The sequence below is a fragment of the Papio anubis genome, chromosome 1 (assembly GCF_008728515.1).
Source record: "Papio anubis isolate 15944 chromosome 1, Panubis1.0, whole genome shotgun sequence".
Classification (NCBI taxonomy): domain Eukaryota; kingdom Metazoa; phylum Chordata; class Mammalia; order Primates; family Cercopithecidae; genus Papio; species Papio anubis.
In genome coordinates this window covers 84,840,131-84,866,869 of record NC_044976.1, presented here as the reverse complement: position 1 = coordinate 84,866,869, position 26,739 = coordinate 84,840,131, and the positions used below count along the sequence as shown (strand labels likewise).

At 38.2% G+C, this 26,739-nt stretch overlaps 1 protein-coding gene and 1 pseudogene across 1 annotated transcript in view; one reads left to right on the top strand and one right to left on the bottom strand.

Annotated features, from left to right (window-relative positions):
- The window catches only part of LOC101007719 (calcium-activated chloride channel regulator 4), a 34,737-nt gene extending 24,154 nt beyond the window's left edge, over positions 1-10,583 (bottom strand). Inside the window, exon 1 of the mRNA XM_031650465.1 lies at positions 10,325-10,583. Within this exon, the coding sequence (XP_031506325.1) occupies positions 10,325-10,483 (159 nt within the window). The 5' untranslated portion in view covers positions 10,484-10,583. The remainder of the gene's footprint in view (positions 1-10,324) is intronic.
- LOC108580442 lies at positions 4,274-5,908 on the top strand (annotated as a pseudogene).
- Positions 10,584-26,739: the final 16,156 nt, after the last annotated feature.

Genomic DNA, 26,739 nt, shown 5'->3' with positions numbered 1-26,739 from the left:
AACCCGGGAGGCGGAGCTTGCAGTGAGCTGAGATCCGGCCACTGCACTCCAGCCTGGGCGACAGAGCGAGACTCTGTCTCAAAAAATAATAATAATAATAATAATAATAATCATAATAATAAAATTAAAGCAGAAATCAAGATGTTCTTCAAAACTAATGAGAACAAACATACAACATACCAGAATCCCTGGGACACAGCTAAGGCAGGTTTAAGAGGGAAATTTATAGCATTAAATACCCAAATCAAAAAGTTAGAAAGATCTGAAATTAACAACCTAACATCACAACTGAAGGAATTAGAGGAGCAAGAACAAATCAACCCCAAAGCTAGCAGAAGAAAAGAAATAATCAAAATTAGAGCTGAACTGAAGGAAATTGAGACACAAGAAACCATTCAAAAGATCAACAGATCCAGGATCTAATTTTTTGAAAAAATTTATAAGCTATATATGCCACCAGCTACCAGCTAAACTAATAAATAAGAGAGAAGGTCCAGATAAACAGAATTGGAAATAAAGAAGGGAATGTTAATGCTAACCCCTCAGAAATAAAAATAACCATCAGAAACTACTATGAACATCTCTATGCACACAAACTATAAAACCTAGAAGAGATGGATAAATTACTGGACACATACATCTCCCAAGACTGAATGAGAAAGAAATTGATTTCCTGAACAGACCAATAACAAGTTTCTAAATTGAATTAGTAATAAACAGCCTACGGACAACAAACAAACAAAGCCCAGGATCTTATGGATTCACAACCAAATTCTACCAGATGTACAAAGAATTGCTGGTACCATTCCTACTGAAACTATTCCAAAAATTTGAGGAGAAGGGATCTTCTCCAACTCATTCTGAGGCCAGCATCATCCTGATATGAAAACCTGACAGAAACTCAACAACAACAAAAAAATTTCAGGCAAATATCCTTTATGAACATTGATGCAAAAATTCTCAACAAAATACTGGTAAACCAAATCCAGCAGCACATCAAAAAGCAAATCCACTGTGATCAAGTAAGCATCATCCCCAGGACGCAAGATTGGTTCAACATACACAAATCAATAAATGTGATTTATCACATAAACAGGACTAAAGACAAAAACTACATGATTATCTCAGGAGATGGAGAAAAGCTTTTCAACATAATTCAACACCACAATAAAGTAGGTATTGAAGGAAAATACCTCAAAATAATGAGAGCCATCTATGACAAACCCACAGCCAACATTATACTGAATGGGCAAAAGCTGGAAGCATTCTCTTTGAAAACTGGCACAAGACAAGGATACTGTCTCTTACCATTCCTATTCAACTTAATGTTGGAAGTCCTGACCAGAGCAATCAGGCAAGAGAAATACATAAAGGGCATCCAAATAGGAAGAGAGGGAGTCAAAGTATGCCGGTTTGATTATGACATAATTCTGTATCTAGAAAACCCCATAGTCTTGGCTCAAAAGCTCCCTCAGCTGATAAATAGCTTCAGCAAAGTTTCAGGCTACAACCTCAATGTACAAAAATCACTAGTCTTCCTATACACCAACAACAGCCAAATCCAGAGCTGAATCAAATAGGCAATCAAATGCCATTCACAATTGCCACAAAAAGAATAAAATACCTAGGAATACAGCTAACCAGGGTGGTGAAACTTTTCTACAATGAGAATTACAAAACACTGCTCAAATTGTGTCAGAGAAGACACAAACTAATGGAAAACATCCCATGCTCATGGATAGGAAGAATCAATATCACTAAAATGGTCCTATTGCCCAAAGCAATTTATAGATTCAATGCTATTCCTATCAAACTACCAACAACATCTTTCACAGCACTAGAAAAAAACTATTTTAAAATTCACATGGAACAAAAAAGAGCCTGAACAGCTAAGGCAATCTTAAGCAAAAAGGACAAAACTGGAGGCATCATGTTATCTGACTTCAAACTATACCACAGGGATGCAGTAACCCAAAGAGCATGGTACTGGTATAAAAACAGGCCTAGACCAACAGAACAGAATAGAGAACCCAGAAATAAGGCTGCACATCCACTACCATCTAATCTTCAACAAAACTGACAAAAACAAGCAACGGGGAAAAGATTCCCTATTAAATCAATGGTGCTGGGATAACTGGCTAGCCATATGCAGAAGATTGAAGCTGGATCCCTTCCTTACACTATATAGAAAAATCAACTCAAGATAGATTTAAAGACTTAAATGTAAAACTGAAAACTATAAAAACCCTAGAAGACAGCCTAGGCAATACCATCCTAGACATAGGCAAAGATTTTATGACAAAGATGCCTAAAACAATTGCAACAAAAGCAAAAATTGACAAGTGGAATCTAATTAAACTTAAGAGCTTGTGCACAGCAAAAGAAACTATCAACAGAGTAAACAGACAACCTACAGAATAGAAGAAAATATTTGCAAATAATGCATCTGACACAGGTCTAATATCCAGCATTTATAAGGAATGTAAACAAATTTTCAAGAGAAAAACAATGTATTAAAAAGTGGGCAAAGAACAGGAACAGATGCATTTCAAAAGAAGATAGACATGTGGCCAACAAGCATGTGAAGAAAAGCTCAGTATCAATGATCATTAAAGAAACGCCAAAAAAACCCACCATGAGATATCATATCATACCTGTTAGAATGGGTATTATTAAAAAGGTAAAAAAAAAAAAAAAAAAAAAAAAGATGCTTGCGAGGTTGAGGAGAAAAGGGAACACTTACACATTGTTGGTGGGAGTGTAAATTAGTTCAACCACTGTGGAAAGCAGTATGGTGATTCCTCAAAGAGCTAAAAGCAGAACTGCCATTCAACCCAGCAATTCCATTGCTGGATATATACTCAGAGGAATGTAAATCATTCTACCAGAAAGACACACATGCATGTGAATGTTTGTTGCAGCACTATTCACAATAGCAAAGACATGGAATCAACCTAAATGCCCATCAATAACAGATTGGATTAAAAAGTGTGGTCCAGGGCCAGGCATGGTGGCTCATACCTGTAATTCCAGCACCTAGGGAAGCCGAGGTGGGCAGATCACTTTGGGTCAGGAGTTTGAGACCAGCCTGTGCAACATGGTGAAACCCCATCTCTACTAAAAATACAAAAATTAGCTGGGCATGGTGACAGATGGAGACTCTGTCTCAAAAACAAACAAACAAAAACAAAAACCAAACAACAACAACAAAAAACTGTGGTACATATACACCATGGAATACTACACAGTCATAAAAAAGAATGAGATCATGTATTTTGCCAGAACACGGGTGGAGCTGCAGGCTATTATCCTTAGCGAACTAACACAGGAATAGAAACCCAAATACCACATGTTCTCACTTATAAATGGGAGGTAAATGATGGGAACTCATGAACACAAAGAAGAGAACAACAGACACTGGAGTCTACTTGAGAGTTGGGGTGGAGGTTGGGAGGAAAGAGAGGAACAGAAAGATAATATTGGGTGCTAGGCTTAATACCTGGGTATTGTTGTACAGATGAAGTAATCTGTACAACAAACCCCCATGACACGAGTTTACCTATGCAGCAAACCTTCACATGTGACCCTGAACCCAAAATAAAAATTAAAAAAAGAAAACAAAAGAAGACACTGTGGGTCATATATAGACACACAAACTTCTTTTTTTTTTTTTTTTTTTTTTTTTTGACGGAGTCTTGCTCTGTTTCCCAGGCTGGAGTTCAATGGCTCAATCTAGGCTTACTGCAACCCCCGCCTTCCGGGTTCAAGCGATTCTCCTGCCTCAGCCTCTCGAGTATCTGGAATTACAGGCGCCCGCCACTGGGCCCAGCTAATTTTTGTATTTTTTAGTGAAGACAGGGTTTCGCCATATTAGCCAGGCTGGTCTCGAACTCCTGACCTCAGGTGATCCACCCGCCTTAGCCTCCCAAAGTGCTGGGATTACAGACATGAGTCACCACGCCCGGCCGACACACCAACTTTTTATGGGAAGTAAAACTATGGCGAGTTTCCTAAGCAGAGTTGATTGTTTTAAAAGGGTAAAGAAGGCCCCGCGCTGGCGGGCGCTCCTCCCTCCGCGGCGGGAAGTGGGCGGCAGCGGCGGTGGCTGAGCAGAGAACCCAGAGAGCGGCCTCGCGGGTCAGACAGGATCGTCGTGACAAAGGCTTCGACAGCTTGCTGGAATAGAGGATCTCTGCTGCCTCTCCTCTTCTGTGGCTTTCTTGTGGGCTGCACGAGACGGCAGGACCCAGATAACCGTTCTCTCAAAGACACAATGTTTGCACGAGGACTGAAGGGGAAATGTGTTGGCCACGAGGAAGACGTGGAGGGAGCCCTGGCCGGCTTGAAGACAGTGTCCTCAATACAGCCTGCAGCGGCAGTCCCTCCTGGACATGTCCCTGGTGAAGCTGCAGCTTTGCCACATGGAGCCCAACCTGTGCCGCTCAATCTTCACTGCCAGCATGGTCCGGCAGATCCAAGAGGAGATGGGACGTGGCGCTCAGTGGCACCCCAGGCTGCAGGGCGGGCGCCGCTCGACCGCTTGGGCTTCATGGAGGTCCTGTGCCGCGCGGCGTGGGAGCAGGAGGGGGCACGTCCTGCCTCTAGCTTGGGAGACGGCACGCACAGGGCCCAGTTTCTGACCTTTGCCCAGTCAGCTCAGCACAGATGCTGAGGCCCCCGTAGAGGAGCGTCTGGGAGATGGATGGCCCTCAAGAAAACAGAGGAAGCTTTCACAAATCACTCGGATCAGGTATTTGAAACACTGGAGACTAAAAACCCCGGCTGCATGGAAGAGCTGTTTTCAGGCGTGGACAGCCCCTACTACGACCTGGACACGTTACTGACAGGCATGTTGCGGGGCGCCGGGCCGGGCCGGGCCCCTGTGAAGGGCTCGAGGGTTTGGCTCTGGCCACCCCGGGCCCCAGCTCCAGCTGCAAGTCCGATCTGGGCGAGCTGGACCACGTGGTGGAGATCCTGGTGGAGAACCTGAGCCGGAGCCCTAAGCGCTCGCAGCTGTGTCTGACGCGTGGACAGGTGAGCACTGGCTCCTGCAGAGGGTGCGCCTGCAGCCAGCGGCCCAGCCTTAATGCCTTGTCTGCTGATTCTGAGAAATCCCAGAACAGACCATCATCAGCGGGGTCTGCAACCCCAGGCCCGTCCCACTCACTTTCCCCGCTGCGGAGGGCCAGGCGGAGACAGCAGTTCTGCTGAAAGACTTCTCATCTCTGGGCTGGTCCTGACGTCCTTACAGCCCTGGGCCCCTCGTCTCTCTTTGTATCCCCCACTGTAGAGGACGGCGAGCCACAGCTGCATCAACCTCCTTTATATTTAGACAGGTGAGTTTTTTACAATTCAGTTTCAAGTGTTTGGAGCAATATTTTGTTTTAAGATATATATTTTTAAACGTTTCACACCTTATGTCTTTAGATTGTTTCAGCTATTTTCTTAGTTTATTTTTTCTATAGATATCCTTTGCTGCGACATTAGAACTTTTATAGCCTAAATAATTGTAGTTGATGTGTTTCATTTTTTTCAGGTTTAAATAAGAGATTTTTTTTTGCAGTGAGCATCACTACGGTACTTGTAAACAGTGTGAATGTATCATGTTTTACTTTAAACGTGTGTGCAATACTTCTCCATTATGTTCTGTACTACCGTGAGACCCGGGTGAAAATCAAGAACCACACACAGCTACTACACTTTTTTTGTCATTAGAAAATCTACGGTGAGAGCCACACCTTCCTAGACTTGAGCATAAATTATGGAGATTTTATTTACGTCTATTTACATGCAAATGTCATTGAAGACAAAGGTCAAATATCTGTCTGTCTGGAGATCACGGGCACCAGTTGGTCTTCAGGGACCTCAGAGACCCTCGGTGGTGCCTTCTGATAGGCGGTATTCCTGAAGGTCTCCCATCAGCCCAGACACCTGCCCTGGGTGAGGAAATAACACTGCTACTGGATTAGAAATGCCTGTGCTGCTCTGTTAGTTTGGTGCTGGAACAAAAGGTCAAGGTTAGGCTGAAGTCTAGAAGGAAAGAAATCTGAATCCCTGTCATTCATGGCCCTTTGATCTGTAGGGTCATAGGTGCTGCCGCAGGGAGTGAGCTGGGGGTGCCTGCAAACTTCCTCTCCTGCCCCACCTCACCCCACTTGTGTTTCCACTTTCTCATGCTTTTTCTAACTTCCTCACCCCTTAGCCAAAAAGGTTTGTTTTCTTTTGTGGATATAGCCATTCTTAAATATCAGTGATGTAAACCTCACTTTATTAAAAAATTATCCAGCAAAACAAAACAAAACAAAAGGTAAAGAAAAGAGACAAGGCATAAGGATTTTTAAAGTTTTGGGTTTTTCAAAAGCAAGAATTGAAATAAAAATAACATAATGAATGAATATAACAATGATTAGCTAAACTATTAATATTTGGTACACGAACTCATTTTGGATAAAAACTGAATTTTCTTAAACATTAATAAAAGAGGCTGGGTGCGGTGGCTCACACCTGTAATCTAAGCACTTCCGGAGGCTGAGGCGGGTGGATCATGAGGTCAGGAGATCAAGACCGTCCTGGCTCACACGGTGAAACCCCGTCTCTACTAAAAATACAAAAAATTAGCCGGGCGTGGTGGCGGGCGCCTGTAATCCCAGCTACTCAGGAGGCTGAGGCAGGAGAATGGCATGAACCCAGGAGGCAGAGGTTGCAGTGAGCCAAGATCGCACCACTGCACTCCAGCCTGGGGAAGAGAGCGAGACTCTGTCTCTAAAGAAAAAAAGAAAAAGAAATAGTCCCTCCCTAGACCTTATTATCTCATGAGGAAGTACAAAGATGAAAGGCACTTTTTTTTTTTTTTTTTTTGAGACAGAGTCTTGCTCTGTCACCCAGGCTGGAATACAGTTGTGTAATCTCGGCTCACTGCAACTTCTGCCTCCTGGGTTGAAGCGATTCTTACTCCTGACTGTGATACTTAATATGATCTTAGAAAAATCATTTATTTTTTCGGATCCCTGGTTTTCTTTTCTGTAAAATGTGGATTATAGTATTTCACAGCGTTTCTTCAAGATATTAAATGCGAAGATTTTGTGGAGGGCTGGGAGAAATGTCAGGAAACATTGTAAACTCTGGGCACGTCTGTAAACAACTGAATTTCTGCTTGTACTTATAGAGGACCATGTGTACAAAATTTTTGCCCATCCAAGTAATTCTTTCAAATAGTGATTTCTGAGTAAAGAAAAGTTTGATACTGATTTACTGTCCTCTGGACACTGAAAACCTATCATTCAGAATCAGCTGCATTAATTACTCTTGAAACATCTTTAGTAAAATGAATTTTTATCTTCTCATGAAATTTAAAAGGTACCTTTAAGCAAATATCTCCGTGATGTAACAGAGTTTATAGAGAGTGAGTGACAAATGACAGCCACAAAATCACTTGATTAAAACTTAGGTCATGCCTATCACCTTCTGCTGGGTAATTAAAACATGCAGAAGGATCCAACCACGAGCAGCAGAACACAATAGTGGAGAAATTAAATATAAGGAATTAATATATGCTGATATCAGGGACAGGGAAAAATAATTTACGTGGCTGCACCACCAAACTCTTTATTACATAGAATGTTATATTTGAAAGAAACAGAAATCAGTGTCCTTGGTTTAGTCCTGGAGACTTTCTCTTCTCCATCTGTAGATAACCTGGTTATCTACACCCAAATTTTCATTCCTTCATCATGAATTCAGATCTACATGGATGTTTCAGAAGTAATATAAATTCCAAAAGCCCCAACCAATTAACTCTTGATTTTCCAAATGCCAAATTTTCTCCACTTGCAGTCTTCCCCTTCTCAACTGATGACAATTTCATCCTTCCAAGTGTTCAAGTAAAACTCTTGAATTCTTCCTTGACTCTTATTATATTTCCTTCCTACCCTCACCTATCCCCTATACATCTTAACCATCATATCACTTTAACAATCTTTACCACAACCTGCCTATTCCTAGTCACCATCACTGCCCACCTGCAAGAGTTTCCTACCTGGGGTCCTTCTATACCAGTAAGATGCCACAGAGTTTATAGAGGATAGGTGACAAGTGGAAATTCTTTACATTCCTCAATATTGCAGTCAGAGTGATTCTAGAATATGCATGAGAATACACCCTTCTCTGCTCAGCATCCTCCTATGGATTTTCATCACAGAGTCAAAGTCAAAGTCTTTCCAGTGGTCTAGGCCCTGCCACCTCTCTAACTTCAGCTCACCCTATGCTTCCTCCTGCTCATTCATAGCTGTTTCCTTGGTTATATCAAACGAATTCTCACCTCCATGCTGTTTTTCTCCCCTAGTTCTCAATGGGCTCTTCTCTCACTCATCTCAGGTCTCTGCTGACACATCATCAGTGAGGCCTTCCCTGACTTCCCTACATGAAACAGCAACCCACATTCTTCCCCAACCCAGCCCCACCTAACACTCCATATCCCACTTCCCGATTTGTTTTGCTCCACAGCAACCTACTACCTTCTGACCTGTGATCCATTTACTTATGAACTATGTCTCTGAAAAGAAGATACACTGCATGGTTCCAGAGGCTTTTAAAAAATTTTAGTGCTCTTCAGCATGTCATAAACATTCAATAAAGAGTATTTTAAAGAACAAATGAGTCCACCTGCGAACTTACAGATCAAGAAACTCAGCGTCAGGGAGCCCTGTGCTTTGTCTTCTGTCTTGTGGGGTGAGACAGTGTAGAACCCTGTCTAAAACCTTCACCTCCCTCTGCCCATTACCGTATTGTCCTCACTGCACCACACTGCTTTTAACTTCCTGAAGGACTCAGAAGTTTCCATAGTAATTATTAACTATTAACTTTGTTTTCTTCTCCATAATTCAAACAGAAGACATCCCAATTCTTTTTTTTTTTTTTTTCTTCCAGAGACTGAGTCTTGCTCTGTTGCCCAGGCTGGAGTGCAATGGTGTGATCTCAGCTCACTGCAAACTCTGCCTCCCGGGTTCAAGCAATTCTCCTGCCTCAGCCTCCCGAGTAGCTGGGATTACAGGCATGTGCCACCATATCCAGCTAATTTTTTGTATTTTTAGTAAAGATGGAGTTTCACCATGTTGGCCAGCCTGGTCTCAAAATCCTATCCTCATGATCTGCCTGCCTCGGTCTCCCAAAGTGTTAGGATTATAGGTGTGAGAGCCACCGTGCCTGGCCGACATTCCAATTCTTGGGAAAAATATTTGCTAATTATTCATCCAACAATGGATTATTATCCAGAATACACAAGAAACTCAAAAACCTCAAAGACAAAGTGATAATAATAATATTTTAAAATGGGCAAATGATCTGAATAGGCATTTCTCAAAAGAAGACAAACAAATGTTCAACAAGTATATGAAAAAGTGCTCAGCATTACTAATCGTCAGGGAAATGCGAATCAAAACCAGAATGAGACACCATCTCAGCCCAGTTGGAATGATTATTATCAAAAAGACAAAAAAAAGTGCTGGCAAGGATGTGGAGAAAGAGACCTATCATATACCGTTGGTGGAAATGTAAATTAATACAGTCATTATGGAAAACAGTATGGAGGTTCTTCAAAAATCTAAAAATAGAATGACCACATGATTCAGCAATTCCACTAGTGGGTATATATCCAAGGGAAAAGACATCAATCTGCACTTCCATGTTTATTGTAGCACTATTCATGATGGCCAAGATGTGAAGTCAACTCAAGTGTCCATCAACAGATGAATGGATAAAGTGTGGTATATAAACACAAATGAATACTATTTAGTCACTGAAAAAAAATGAAATTGCTTCATTTGTGGTAGCATGGATGAGTATGAAGGACATTATGTTAAGTGAAATAAGCCAGGCACAGAGAGGTAAATACCACATGTTCTTATGCATATGTAGGAACTAAACCAGGGTATCTTCCAGAGATAGAGAGTAGAATGATACTTATCAGAGGCTGCAAAGGATAGGGGAGGGAGGGGAAATAAAGGGAAGTTGGTTAATGTGTACAAAAGCACAGTTATATAGACGGAATAAGTTCTAGTATTTGATAGTAGAATAGGAAAATTAAAGTTACTGATAATCTGTTGCGTATTTCAAAATAGCTGGAAGAGAAATATTATAATGTTCCCAACACAATGCAAAGATAAATGTTTGAGTTGCTGAATATGCTGATTACCCTGATTTGATCTTTACAAATTGTATACATGTATGGAAATATTACTTTGTGCCATAAATATGTACAAGTATATGTCAATTAAAAATAATAGTAAAAACCTAAAAATTAATGAAAGATATTCCATTTTGTTCTTACCTGTATTTGTTCAATTATTTTTTCATCTTCTGGCACACTAGGATCTATTACAATGATAATATCTTCAAAACCATTATTATTCAGCCTAATGAAGGAACTATTTGACTGGTGCAGCAGGCACAGAACTAAGAGGAAAACAAAACTTCTGAATAACCACATTGTTCTTCTTTAGTTATTCCCGGCCCAAATGTTGGTTTGTTCAAGAGGCTTTTCTTCTCTTTCTCTTTATATATGTTTCTAAAACTTATCAATATTGGCTGACTATGGGATGTTGACTGTATAAAGGTATATTACGTGAGGAAATACATGACTAATTCACATAATTGTTTAATTATATGTTATCATAAAAGTGACTAAGAGTCAAATCAGATCATTTTATAAAATGCATTGCACGTTTTCCTCTTGGAACACATTGTCTTTGTTGCTGTCATTGTTGATATTCTACGGGCTCCTTGACAGCAGGGATTTTTTTTTTTTTCAATAGGTTTTTGGGTAACAGGTGGGGTTTGTTTACCTGAATAAGTTCTTTAATTATAATTTCTGAGATTTTAGCGCACCCAACCACCTGAGCAGTGTACACTGTACCCAATGTGTAGTCTTTTATCCCTCAGCCCCCACTCTTTACCCCAAGCCCCCAAAGTCCATTGTGTCATTCTTATGCCTTTACATCCTCATAGCTTAGCTCCCATTCATGAGTGAGAACATACGATGTTTGGTTTTCCATTCATGAGTTACTTCACTTAGAATAGTGGTCTCCAATTCCATCCAGGCTGCTGCAAATGTCATTATTTCATTTCTTTTTATGGCTAAGTAGTATTCCATGGTGTGTGTGTATGTACGTAGGTATGTGTGTGTGTGTGTATATATATATATATCTCACATTTTCTTTATCCACTGGTTGATTGATGGGCATTTGGGCTAGTTTCATATTTTGCAATTGCAAATTGTGCTGCTATAAACATGTATGTGTAAGTATCTTTTTCATATAATGACTTATTTTCCTCTGGATAGATATCCAGGAGTGGTATTGCTGGGATTGCTGGGTCAAATGGTAGCTCCACTTTTAGTTCTTTTTTTTTTTTTTTTTTTTTTTTTTAAGATGGAGTCTCACTCTGTCGTTCAGACTGGAGTGCAGTGGTGCGATCTCAGCTCACTGCAACCTCTGCCTCTAGGGTTCAAGCAATTCTTCTGCCTCAGCCTCCTGAGCAGCCGGGATTACAGGTGCATGCCACCATGCCCGGCTAATTTTTGTATTTTTTTTTTTTGTTTTTTAGTAGAGATAGGGTTTCACCATGTTGATCAGGCTGGTCTTGAACTCCAACCTCGTGATCTGCCAACCTCAGCCTCCCAAAGTGCTGGGATTACAGGTGTGAGCCACCGCACCCGGCCCACTTTTAGTTCTTTAAGAAATCTCCACACTGTTTTCCATAGTGGTTGTACTAGTTTACATTCCCAGCAGCAGTGTAAAAGTGTTCCCTTTTCACCACATCCATGCCAACATCTATTTTTTTTTTTTTTTGATTATGGCCATTCTTGCAAGAGTAGGGAGGTATTGCATTGTAGTTTTGATGTGCATTTTTCTGATCATTAGTGATGTTGAGCATTTTTTCATATGTTTGTTGGCCATTTGCATATCTTCTTTTGAGAATTGTCTGTTCATTTCCTTAGCCCACTTTTTGATGGGACTGTTTTTTTTCTTGCTGATTTGTTTGAGTTTGTTGTAGATTCTGGATATTAGTCCGTTGTCAGATGTATAGATTGCAAAGATTTTCTCCCACTCTGTGGGTTGTCTGTTTACTCTGCTGATTATTTCTTTGCTGCACAGAAGCTTTTTAGTTTAATTAAGTCCCAACAATTTATTTTTGTATTTGTTGCATTTGCTTTTGGGTTTTTGGTCATGAAGTCTTTGCCTAAGTCAATGTCTAGAAGGGTTCTTCTGCAGTTATCTTCTAGAATTTTTATGGTTTCAGGTTCAAAGATTTAAGTCTTTGATCTATCTTGAATTGATTTTTGTATAAGGTAAAAGATGAGAACCCAGTTTCATTCTTCAACATGTGGCTTGCCAATTATGCCAGCACCATTTGTTGAATAGGGTGTCCTTTCTCCACTTTTTTTGTTTGCTTTGTTGATCATCAGTTGACTTTAAGTATTTTGGTTTATTTCTAAGTTCTATATTCTGTTCCATTGGTCTATATGCCTGCTTTTATACTAGTACCATGCTGTGGTGGTAACTATGGCCTTATAGTATAGTTTGAAGTCAGGTAATGTAATGCCTCTCGGTTTTTTCTTTTTGCCTAGTCTTGCTTTGGCTATGCAGGCTTCTTTTGGGTTCCATATGAATTTTAGGATTGCTTTCCTAGTTCTGTGAAGACTGATGGTAGTATTTTGATGGGAATTGCATTGGATTTGTAGATTGTGTTTGGCAGTATGATCATTTTCATAATATTGATTCTACCCATCCATGAGCATAGGATGTGTTTTCATTTGTTTGTGTCATGTATGATTTATTCAGCAGTGTTTTGTAGTTTTCCTTGCAGAAGTCTGTCACCTCCTTGGTTAAGTATATTCCTAACTATTTTAATTTTTTTGCACTATTGTAAAATGGGTTGAGTTCTTGATTTGATTCTCAGCTTGGTCACTGTCGTTATATGGGAGAGCTACTGATTTGTGTACATTAATTTTGTGTCCCAAAACTCTGATGAATTCTTTGACCAGTTCTAGCTTTTTAGATGAGTCTTTAGGGTTTTCTAGATATACGATCATGTCATCAGCAAACAGTAACAGTTTGACTTCCTCTTTACCAATTTGGATGCCCTTTATTTTTCTCGTCTTGTTGCTCTGGCTAGGACTTCCAGTATTGTGTTGAATAGAAGTGGTGAAAGTGGGCATCCTTGTCTTGTTCTAATTCTCAAGGGGAATGCTTTCAACATTTCCCTGTTCAGTATAATGTTGGCTGTGGGTTTGTCACAGATGGCTTTTATTACCTTAAGTATGTTGGGGACACATTTTCTATACTTTCTAATTTTGATGAATTTCCTAAACATAGACATATACTTTATATTTTCTGTAGAGTAGAATGTGAAAATTAATAAAAATCCATAATAAAATGAACAGATACAGTAATACTAATGTCTTTTATTTTTACAAAGCAATGTATCATCATTACAATGGTATAAATAATGCAAGAGATGATAAGATAGTTAAATGTAAATAACAGCAAATTAGTTAAGATAGGTTGGAGGTCCAAATAAAAGATTTTAAAGACTTTGATAAATTTAGAAATCAAATTATTTACCTAAAAAAATACTGTCCAGTAAAGAAATAATAAAATTTCTTTCCATACAAGCATATCAAAAACTTTATCTGGTAGTTTGCTGGTTATTATTGAGGCAGAGTGAATCACGTTAATAGTTTGCATTTATTCAGTTCTTACCAGAGCACAGATTGGCTCACTTAACCCTCACTGCAACTCTGTAAGGCCAGTATGCATATTACCTTCATTTTATGTGTGGAGGAACTGAGGCACACAGATTTAAGTAACTTGCGAATATCACACGGCTAGTAACTGGTAAAGTCAGGATCTGAACCCAGCATTCTTATCCCAGAGCCCATGGATGTAATCACTCCATCACAAGGCAATGCTGTTTTACTAGGCAAGTAATGTAATAAGTTTCTATAAAAAGGAGAAAGAAGATTAGGTTAGGAGATGTTATTGAATTAAGAATGTCTTATCTTAAAGCAAAAGATGCCAGGACTCATCAGAAACCCTCAAAAAGGACTGAACAATAGCAGAAAATGTCTTTAAGAGTTCAGACAAAAGGATATGATGTTGAATTCTTGGCAACATCCTCAAGATAGAGGCTTTATCATATGTGCTCAGACACTGTTCTCTTGGACAGCGCACCACACCTTCCTTCCATTTTCTCAGGAATATTACAGGATAATTGTACATTGATAGAATTAGGAAAGGAGCTCTTACACACTGGCAGCTCTGGGAAGCTGTGATTATCTGGAGTGAATAGACTGGGTATTAACAAATACATCCTATGCAGTCTTGCCCTCACTGACCCTCCCTTCCTCTTGCTCCCTGCTTCTCCCTGAACTCCAGCTTTGGTGGCTCCAAGAAAACCAAGTATGCTCCCATCCCACAGAACTTGGGCTCAGGAAATTGTTTTTGACTGGTTGACTAAACGAATAGAGAATGATTATCATTTTAACCAAAATAACAGCTTTTCACAATGCCTAAACAGAAGCTTGTCCAAGGCCTTTGAAATGTTGAAGAAGCCTGGTGGACTTAGATCCCCTGTATTGTTTGGGGAAGTGTTTATTTTGAGGAGGTGCTATTATAACCTTAAAAAACTCAGGAAACTCTCAGTTATACATTTGGAAGGGAGAGAATTCCTCTTTGCCAAAGCAGTTAGAAAAAACTCCCTTCAGGCAATGGGCACATGTGGCCTGGTGAAAAAAGGTGAATATTTATAACGGTCTCTCCCTAATTTTTCCTGGTGTCGCAGGAACCTCAAAATTGGAGATAAATGTATATCCTTGTCTTGTTTTCCATCTATCCCCCTGGTTGAGTTTCTAATACTCTTCTAAAAGAGGAAAGTGAGAAGCTGCTCTGGTGGCCTCAAAGACACCCCCTTCCATAACTAGTCTACATATTACAGTTTCCAGGTCAGCTGGTCCAGCTACAAGGGCCACTGCCTCCATCAACCTCAGGTAGACATTCCAGCAGAAGCAGGCTTGTCACAAATCAGAAAAGACTGTGCTAAGTGAGTCAAACCTAGATTTAATTCAACTCAGGCAAACAGGCTCACTTGAGTCACTCAAAAGGAATGAGTTTCCTTGTCTGTTACCGGGTCAAAAAAGAACTATAAAAAAATCAGTTGTTACGTATTTGTTTAGTGTGTAATAGAAAAATGTATCCAACATAACAAACTTGTGTTTGCACGATACTACTGTCAGAATAACACCATATTTGTTTTTCTCTCTTTTTTATTGTGAAATAGTAATTGTACATATTTATGAGCTTCATGTGATATTCTGGTACATGCATAACGATGATCACATCAGGGTAATTAGAATATCCATCACCTCAAATATTTATCATTTTTTTTGTGTGTGTGTTGGAAACATTTTAAATCTTTTTTTTTTTTTTTTTTGTAGCCTCAGCCTCCCAAGTAGCTGGGATTACAGGTATGCACCATGCCAGCTAATTTTGTATTTAGTAAAGACAGGGTTTCACTGTGTTGGCCATGCTGGTTCGAACTCCTGACCTCAGATGATCCATCTGCCTTGGCTTCCCACAGTGCTGGGATTACAAGTGTGAGCCATTGTGCCCGGCCTCTAGCTCTTTTGAAATATACAATAAATTACTGTTAACTGTAGTAATCCTACTATGCTGCTACTGAACATTAGAACTTATTCCTTCTACCTAACTGTGTGTTTGTACCCATTAACCAACCTCTCTTCATCCTCCCATGTTCCCACCCTCTGGTAATCATCATTCTACTCTCTAGCTCCATTAACACTGAATTCTCCCAAGAGAGTCAGGACTTCTGATTGCCATGGTAACAGAGAGGTCTCCTGTCACTGGACTTTTAAATCATGAGTCAGTTACATGCTAAGAGAGTAATAGTCATTTTCTTTATGAGAAAATTTGAATTCTTACTGAGGTAGACATGTGGTCTATGATTTCATTTTTTATTTCCAGAATAAATAATATTTGTAAACGTTTTATTTAAAAAAATGAAAACAGCCTCTTTTTGAACTCAAAAACTGAGTTACTTATCCTTATACAATTTTCGGAAGGCAACATTGGATTTTAATTATTATAAACTATTCACTGTTAACACAGAACCTGAGATATAAATAAGTTGGAATTTATTATGTGAGGCTTAGTTTCTTCCTCTTTCCTTTCGGATCTCTCTATCTGTAGTGTGTGTATTCCTTGTGCTCTGGATTCCTTGTGCTAAGCACATGTGGTTCAGGATCATGTCTTGCCTTCTAGAGGCAGATCCAGAAACCAGTCTCTCTTCCCTATTCCTAGTGCCAACTTATGTGAGGCTGGGATTCCCTTTGTACCTAGTGAGATGCAGGTATCTGTGAAACAGGGAGTGTCTCTATGAGCTCTACACTTGGTAAGAAGCATTAGAAATCCCATTTGTGACTTGAGGTCAAGCCATACTTATTAATTTAGCTTCAGCATATATGGTGCTGAATATTTTTATAATCTGTCTGACTCCTATGTCTATTTCCAAATCAGTTCCAAACTCTGAAAAGGAAAATGGCAGGGTTTGATGTGTTTCAGTTTTGTTTTTGCCATTTTATTTATTCATTTATTTATTTATTTAGAGACAGAGTCTTGCTCTGTTGTCTAGGCTGTAGTGCACTGGCAAGATCTCAGCTCACAGCAACCTCTGCCTCCTGGGTTCAAGCGATCCTCCTACCCCAGCCTCCCAAGTAGCTGGAATTACAAGAGTGTGCCACCACACCTGGCTAATTTTTGTATTTTTAGTAAAGATATGATTTCACCATGTTGGCCTGGCTGATCTCAAACTCCTGACCTCAAGTGATCCACCTGCCTCGGCCTTCCAAAGTGCCGGGATTACAGGGATGAGCGACTATGCCTGGCCCTGTTTTTGCCATTTTAATATACTAAGTACACTAAACAGGAAACAATGTGAAGTCACCTATTTTTGTACATTCTTGGGAATCCCACCATTAAGAATTTCTCACTGGCTTGCCTTTCTTCCTACTTAGTGTCCAGTTTTCCTCTCACCTTTCCTCATTCTCTGCTTTTTACCCCTTCCTTCTAGGATTATTAAATTTCTGGAACTCCAAGTACTTTCTGTCTGTTCTACAAAGTAGTGCTTCAGCTCTTTCCTGCTCCTACTCCTAAATTTGCACATTCAAACCTATCAGGGGAAGGTGATGATATGTATAAAGGGCAATACAGTCTTACATGAACAAAGGGAAATTTACAGATTCTCTATGTATAGATAAACTGTTGGAGATTATTCCAGTCCACAGAGGACTGTGCTCTGTTTAACCTCTCTACAGATTAACAAAATGGTAAAAACCCTCATTTCATCTCATAACTGGACAATTTGGCAGCCTTCTTAAAGATTTCTTAGCACTATCTTCCAGTCCAGTCTTGCACAACATCAAATTACCTAATGTATAATACTAACTTTTCTTTCTCAAGTTCTTCAAGAGTTCATCATTACCTTTAGGTTGGCACAATCCTTTACTTGCTATTCAGAATTCATCATAATGTAGTTCCAAATTATCATTTCCAGTTTTATCTCCCAATATTACCTATGATAAATCTTTTTCTCTAGTCAAAATTTGTGGAAAATTACTTTTACTTTCCACTACTGTCCCCTTGACCATACTCATTTTTCTAATTCTATCCAGCTTACATTCTACTTCTTTATGAAGACTCCCCTGAGCAATCTAGCTTGTTGTTTCCCGTCTCTGAACTTTTATACCCTTTTTACCATAACAGGAAATCTTCTAGATCCAGGATTTAAGAGCTGAGATTTCGAATATCCATATGAGAGAATTTTCATGCTGGAAAATACCTTAGAGACCATCTAATTCAACCACTGATGTTACAGATGAGAATACTGATGTCCAAGGAAGGTAACTGACTTACTGGCAAAACTTAAACTGGAGACATTTGACTTTTAGCCTCATGTGATCTCTTCTCATGGCTTTCTGCTCACCAGCACTGCACCAACCTCTCCTTACTCTCTCTAGCCGCTGCTTCTGTTGCTGCTATTTGTACACCAGCTATACCCTGAGCTTAAGGCACCTCTTTCTTCTTAGAAGCTGTAAGTTTAGCGGATGCCTCAGAAATATTCTAACATATGGTTCTTAAATTTAAATATTTATCTTTGTATAATCAGAAGAATTGAAAAAGTCACAAGGAGAAATAGCCTTTGAACAAAATTGCTTTGAAGAGAGTTTGTCCAAATAATGTTATGCCAGGAGAAAGTACTTACAGATTCCTCAATTCGTAGTCTACAATCCATTCTTTTTTATATATAAGAAATCCTATAAAGATTGGAGGGAATTAATATTTACAGAGCATATTTGAGTATGTCTAATATTCTGATAACTATATAACTATGTCTGATATTCTGATAACTATATTCTGAGAGTTGCCTGATAACTCTCAGATATTTTGATAGTTACTTTACATGAACTTATTTAATTTTCATAATCACTCTTTGAGATAGGTATTATTATCCCCTTTCTACAAAAGGTGAAATAGATACCCAGAGATATTAAGTAAATTGTCAAAGTTTGTATAGCTAGGAAAAGGGAGGAGATGGGATTTGAACCTGTGTGTATTTGTCATTATGCCATGCAATGGGTAGTTATGTTTTGCCTGGTTGATTATACCTTGGAGTATGGTGCACTGCCCAAATCCCCTCATATCTCTTTGAGTGTTCCTGTGTATTCCTTCTTTCTGTATAACGTGCCTTTGCTTGCAAAGGCCCATACCTGCAACTTTTCTTTGGAGGACAGTCTTCAGACTACTAGAGCTATTTTACCCACTTACACAGAGAGCCAGAAGGTACTTTACATCCTCTGAAGTGGTACATAGCCGATGACTGACAGTGCAGCAATATGAAATTTGAATTCCTTCACTTTGGGTTGGGACCAGTTCTGAGGTGTAATGTACACACTGGAGACCCCTGTGGACCAACTTGATGCTGCCCATGGGACTTTGCCTGTACTCATATCCCTGCTTAGATTCTTCTGTTGTCCACCTTCCTCCCGTAACTTTTTTTTCTTTCTTTCTTGAGAACTTATTTGATGAATTACTTGTACATAAATCCTTGTCCCAGGACCTGCTTCAGGAAAACCAGCCTAAGATAGGGTGTCATGTCTTAACAAATAATATTTATTAAGCACTTATTGTATGTATGCTAAGCACTATGTTACATTGTTTATATGTATTAACTTATTTAATCCTCACAACAACCCCACGAGCAGACACTATTTCTCATTTTACAAATGAGAAAACTCAGCTTTTATAACTTGCTGAAAGTCACACAGCCAATGGGTGTTAGAACTAAACCGAAACTCTGGTCCATCTCCAAGTCACACTCATAATCCTTATGCCGCATTCCTTGAAGATACACCATTTTCCCTGGTAAGGAGACCAACTTATGGTCAGTCAACCCCTCTATTTGAGGAAGAATATTAAAAGCAAATGATTAAAATGCCAGTGCAAAAACCAGATTCTGACAAATTTTACAATTTTCTTTTTTCTAATGCAGAAGCCTTTAATTTTTGTTACTGGGAAGCAATAGAAATCTTGTCTGGGAGAAACAAATTTAGCAGGTCATATAGTGATGAGACTAATTCCTTAAATGTTTATGGTATATTTCCTTTGTTATAAGCTGAGAAAATAAAAAGTTGTTGCCCTTAAGGAATCCATAATCTCGTGAAGGCAATGTCCCAGTGAAGACCTATGATACAATCTCATAAGTGCCATAATAAAATTATATGATAGTAGGAGGAAAGAACAAGGAATCATGACCCTGGAGATTCCCTGGGTGAGTCAGGGCTAGTGATGGAGTTAGAAAATGATATTTCAACTAGGTCTTAAAGAATTGGTAGAATTTTAATATTTTATTTTACTCTATTATTTTTATTTTATTTTACTATTCTATTCTATATTTTATTAAGAAAGAACACATACCAGAATTGTGTTTGAAAGAGAGGTCAAAATCACAGAGATAGAAAGTGGCCTATATTTCTACTTCTAATTAAAATTCTAACACGAAGAATTTAAAAATATGTATTTTTATATAGATATATACATATACATATATACATATGACACTTAGAACACTGCGTGACACATAGTAAGTGCTCAACAAATAGAGGCTGTTATTATTATATATGTGAATTGGGGAAGTAGATTCCTGACATTCTTTTGACATTAAAAAAATACTACATTATTTATGAAAAAGCTGGGGATCAACTTCTTATTTCCCATTTCACAGGTAAGGAGCTTTGAAGTTTCTACTCCATTCTAACAAGTAAAATGTTGAACACACTAAAAAATCAACAACTCTTCTTGGATATCTAAGAGAGGTGAAGACACAGGGCAAACTGCTGCCCCCAAAATAGGAGCACACAGGTAAATACAGGAAGTCTTAGCTTACTGGTGTATAGACTTAGGAGTGGAAACCACCATGAGAACCAGTGCCAAGGTAGGAAATCTGAACTGTAATTGACTACTTGCTGGAAGCTCAGTGTGGACAAGTCTGAGAGTTAAAAACTCCAGGGTGAGCCAGCCACAGGTGCAGGGCAGATCAGGTGCAACATTTATGTAAGTTTTACCTCCAGAAGCCTGACCAGATTCTCATAGTAAATACTAGAAAAAAAACAAAACAAACAAAAACTTGATGGTTCCAGTAGCAGGAGAGGGAAAAACTATTTAAAGATATGTCAGAGCACTCTGTTCTTAACAAGGCCTGCTCTCAGGAAAAACTATTTAACCAGAGCCTAACCTGCTGGGGTTTCTTCAGAGCCTAACTGACTTGAAGGAAGGGAACTACCCAGCTCCAGCCAACTGTAGCCATCCTGTTCCATCTAAGGAGGGAGAAAAACCTGAGACACATTTGTAACACTTTCCAGTCCAGAGGTATATAGGCTCACTGAAAGACTAATCATAGGATGATAGGACATTTTCCCTCTTCCTCCACCCCCAACCTTACCACCACATTTTTACAGGTCTACTTGTGGCAGTTCCTTTCACTCAGTACATCATGTTCAACTACCAAGAAAAAAATACAAGGCATACTAAAAAGCAAAATAACAACAATGTGAAGAGAGACAGGAGAGATCAGAACCAGACATGGCAGGGATATTGGAATCACCAGACGTGGCAAGGATATTGGAATCAGACCAGAAATTTTAAACAAGAGTGATTAATATACTAATGGATAAAGGAACTAGCATGCAAAACCAGATGGGCAATGTAAGCAGAGAGATGGAAATCCTAAGAAAGAATGAAAAAAAATGCTAGAGATAAAAAAATATTGTAATAGAAATGAAGAATACTTTGGTGTGCCTACTAGTAGACTGGACACAACTTACGAAGCAATCTCTAAGGTTGTGGGTATATCAACACCAACCTCCAAAACTGAAAAGCAAAGAGAACAAACACTGAAAAAAAAAATAGAAAAGAATGTCCAAGAATTGTAGGACAACTGCAATAGGTGTAATATGGGCATGATGGGAATACCAGAAGGAAAAGAAAGAGAGAAAGGAATAGAAGTCATATTTAACATAATAAAGACTGAGAATTTTACCAAATTAATGTACCGATCCAGGAAGCTCAGAGAACACCAAGTGGGATGAATGCCAAAAAATTACACTTAGGCTTATCATTTTTAAACTACAAAAAATTAAAGATTAAAAAAAATTCTCAACGAGGATTTCACCTGTAGAGAAACAATGAATTACATTTGATTTTCCTCAGAAGCCACGTAATCAAGAAGAGAGTGAAATAAAATATTTAAAGTGTTGAGAGGAAAAAAAAGAAAACCATCAACCCAGAGTTCTGTACCTCCCAAAATTGAGGGAGTAATAAAGAGTTTCTCAAACAAAAATTAAGGAAATTTATTGCCAGCAGTCCTGCCTTGCAAAATATGTTTTAAAAAGTTCTTTAGAGAAGAGGAAAATAATATAGGTCAGAAACTCAGATCTTCATAAAGAAAAGAAAAGCACTGAAGGAGGAATAAGTGCAGATAAAAGCTTCTATTTATCTTATTTTCAATTGTTCAAAAGTAATAGTAACAATATATTAGATTATGTATGCCTATGGGTATATATTATATATCTCATTTATAGATAGATGTATGCTATATATATCTACATATGTAGATATAACATCTGTCTTTCTTTTATATATATGTGCTTATATTTTGGTGAAATGAATGACAGCAATGATACAAAAAATGGGGCAGATGAATTAGAATTATTTCGTATTATAAGGTACTCACACTACCTGTGAAGTGATGTAGTGTTATTTGAAAATGGAGTTGGGTTAGTTGTAAGTGTATATTGCAAATTCTAGGGCAACCACTAAAAAAAGTAAAAAGAATAATAATGAATAATGCTAAGAAAGAAGAGAAAATAGATGATATAAAATCCTCAGTTAAAACCACCAAAGGCAGGAAAAGAGAGGAAGACAAAAATAGTAACAAAGGAAAACAAATAAAAAAATAGCAAGGAAAACAAATGGAAAAATAGTAACAAATATGGTAGACAGTAATCCAACTCATCAATAATCACTTTGAACATCAATAGTCTAAATGAACCAATTAAAAGTCACAGATTGTCAGAGTGAATCAAAAAACAAGATCCATCTACAAAAACAAGATCCATCTTCTTGTTTATAAGAAACTCACTCTAAATATAAAGACACATAAGATTAAAAGTAAAAGGATAGAAAAAACCTTAGGAAACTAAAAAAAAATAAAATAAAATAAAAAAGGGAAAATTTAAACTGTGCAGAAGAAAAGAAATAAGTGAACAAAAAACAATAACATTTAAAACAGGACATTAATAGAGAAAATCAATGAAACCAAAATCCGGTTCTTTGAAAAGAACAGTAAAACTGATAAGTCTCTAGCCAGGCTAAGAAAAAAGAGAGAGGACATAAATTGTTGATAGAAGAAATGAAATAAAGGATATTACTACAAATCCCATGGACATTAGAAGGTTAATAAGGAAATACTAGGAAGAGCTTTATGCCCACAATTTGATAACTAGATGAAATGGACCTTGAAAGTCACAATCGGCCAAGACTCACACAGGCACAAATAGACCATTGGAATAGGCCTGTATCTGTTAAAGACATTGACTCAATAATAATAACTTCCTACAGAAAGCAACAAGTCCAAATGGGTTCACTGGTGATTTATACCCAACATTTAAGAAATAAATTAAACCAATTCTTGACAATCTCTTTCAGAGGCTAGAAGCAGAGGGGTTATTTTCCAACTCATTCTATAAGGCAAATGTTATTCTAAAACCAATACCAGACAAAGACATTATAAGACAACTACAGACCAATATCTCTCATGCAAAAGTCCTCAATAAAATATTAGTAAAGTGGATCAAAAAATGTATAAAAAGAATTACTACCATGACCAAATAGGATATACCCTAGGTTTTTATCCCTTTATTCAAGGTTGATTCAACTTTGGAAAATGAATTAATCTAATTCATCACATCAATAGGGTAAAATGGGAAAATCATATGATCATATCGATAGATTCAAAAAAAGCATTTGACAAACCAAACACCCATTCATGATAAAAATTCTCAGTAAACCAGGGATAGAGAAGCATTTCCTAAACTTGACGAAGAATATCTACAAAAAAACCTACAGCTAACATTTTCCTTAATAGTGAGAAATCAGAGCTTTTCCTCCAAGATCAGACCAAGGCAAAAGTGTCCCTCCCACCACTCCTCAACAACATACTGATAATTCTAGTTAATGCAATAAGAAAAAAATGTGGGGGTGGGGGAAGGGTGCGGGAGGGAGAAATAAAAGATATACAGATTGGGAACCAAGAAATAAAATTGCCATTGTTCACAGATGACTTGAGTGTCTATGTAGAAAATTTGCAAAAGTTGACAAAAAAAGTCCTGGAACTAATAAATAATTATAGTAAAGTTGCAGGATCCAAAGTTAATATACAAAGGTTAGTCACTTTCCTATACACCAAATGATCAAAAAGAATTTGAAATGAAAAACACAATATCATTTACATTAGAACTGAAAAGAAGAAATATAGTCTAACAAAATATTTTTATGATCTGTATATGGAAAGCTACAAAACTCTGATGAAAGATATCAAAGAACTACAATGGAAAGATATTTCATGTTCATGGATAAGAAGATTCAATATTGTCAAGATGTCAGTTCTTCCCAACTTGATCTATAGATTCAATACAACCCCAATCTAAATCCAAGCAAGTTATTCTGTGGATATCAACAAACTAATTTTCATGTTTATATGGAGAGCCAATACCCAGAATAGTTAATATAATATTGAAGGAGAAGAACAGAATTGGATGATTGACACTACCTAACTTCAGGACTTACTACAAAGCTATAGTAATTCAGACAGTGTGGTACTGGCAAAAGAATAGGTAAATAGATCAAGGACACAGAATAGACAGCCCAGAAATAGACCAACAAATATGCTCAACTGATCATAACTTACAACAAGGGAGCAAAGGAAATACAATGAAGTAAAGATAGTTTGGTGGTAGAACAACTGGACATCCACATGCAAAACAAAAAAGAATTTAGTCACAAACCTTACACCCTTCACAAAAAGTTAACCCAAAATGGATCATAGACCTAAATGTGAAATGCAAAACTATAAAAGTCCTTGAAGATAACATAGGAGAAAACTTAAATGACCTGTATGTGGTGATGACTTATTAAATACAGTACAAAGGCACAATTCATGAAGGAAATCATTGATAGGCTGGATTTTATCAACATTTAATACTTCTGCTCTGCAAAATACAATGTCAAGTGAATAAGAGGATAAGCCAGAGATTGGGAGAAAATATTTGCAGAAGACACATCTGAGAAAGGACAGTTACTCAAAACATACAAAGGATTCTGAAAATTCAACAATAAGAAAACCAACCTAATTAAAAAATGGGCCAAGGACCTTAACAGACTCCTCACCAAAGAAGATATGCAGATGGAAAATAAGCATATGAAAACATGCTCCACATCATAGGTCATCAGGGAAATGCAAATTAAAACCACAATGAAATACCACTGCTCACCAATTTGAATGGCCAAAATTCTGAATACCGACAAGATCAAATGATAGCAATACCGGAGCGACAAGAACTCTCATTGGCAGGAATACAAAATGGCGTAGCCACTTTGGGAGACAGTTTCTTACAAAGCTAAACATACTCTTACTATATGATTCAGCAATTCTATTCCTTGGTATCTATCCAAAAAGTTGAAGACATGTCTACACAAAAACCTGCACATGGATTATTATAGCAGCTTTATTCATAATTGCCAAAACTTGGAAGCAGTCAAGATATCCTTCAGTAGATGAGTGGATAATTAAACTGTGGTACATCCAGACAATGAAATATTATTTACCACTGAAAAGAAATGAGTTACAAAGCCATGAAAAGACATGGAGGAATCTTAAATAAATATTACTAAATGAAAGAAACCAATTTGAAAAGGCTGCATACTGTAGAATTCCAACTATTTGACATCCTGGCATAATTTGGAGGCAAAAATTTGGAGATAGTAAAAAGGTGAGTGATTGCTAGAGATTGAATGGGGGAGGGTGAGGATAAAAAGTCAAAGCACAGATTTATACTTTGTATGATACTATAATGGTGGACACGTCATTATACATTTGTGAAAACACATAGAATGTACAACACCAAGAGTGAACCCTAATGTAAACTATATGTAGTGTCAATATAGGTTTATCAATTATAACAAATATATCACTATATTTGGTAGGGATGTTGATAACAGGGGAGGCTATGCATGTGTAGGAAACTGGGATATATGGGAAATCTCTGTACCTTTTTCTCAATTTTGCTGTGAACCTAAAATTGCTTCAAAAAAAAAAATGAAGTCTATAAAAAGCTGGGGATTTCTAGTCCATGGTGGATTCTTGCTTATTCACAGTAGCTTATCTCAGTTTGGATTACCCAGGTCTTTTTTTTTTTTTTTTGAGACGGAGTCTTGCTGTGTTGCCCAGGCTGGAGTGCAGTGGCACGATCTCAGCTCACTGCCACCTCTGCCTCCCGGGTTCAAGCAATTCCCCTGCCTCAGGCTCATGAGTAGCTGGCACTACAGGCCTGTCCACCACACCTGAATAATTTTTGTATTTTTAGTAGAGGCGGAGTTTCACCACGTTGGCCAGGATGGTCTTGATCTCTTGACCTCATGATCTACCTGCCTTGGCTTCCCAAAATGCTGGGATTACAGGCGTGAGCCTCCGCGCCCAGCCAGATTACCCAGGTCTTTCACTGCTTCTTTCTCTCCCTGTACTGCTAGCTTGTTTGTCCACACTTGACACATTAGTACTTCTAGCCTATATCTATTTATTAGGAGTGTTTTCAGTTGTAACACCTGATTAATAGTGGCTGAACCAAATATGGATTGATTTTCTTTATAAGGCAGCCTAGGGTTAGTATAGTAGCTTAATGATGGCAATAAGGACACAGGTTCCTTTTATATTTCTTCACCAGCCTTGGATTGGTGGCTTTTTACTCATCATAAGATGGCTGCTGCAGCTATAGAGGACTGTGGTGGCCCCAACAATGCCTGCTCTTTTATCAGAATGCATTTTTTTTTTTTTTTT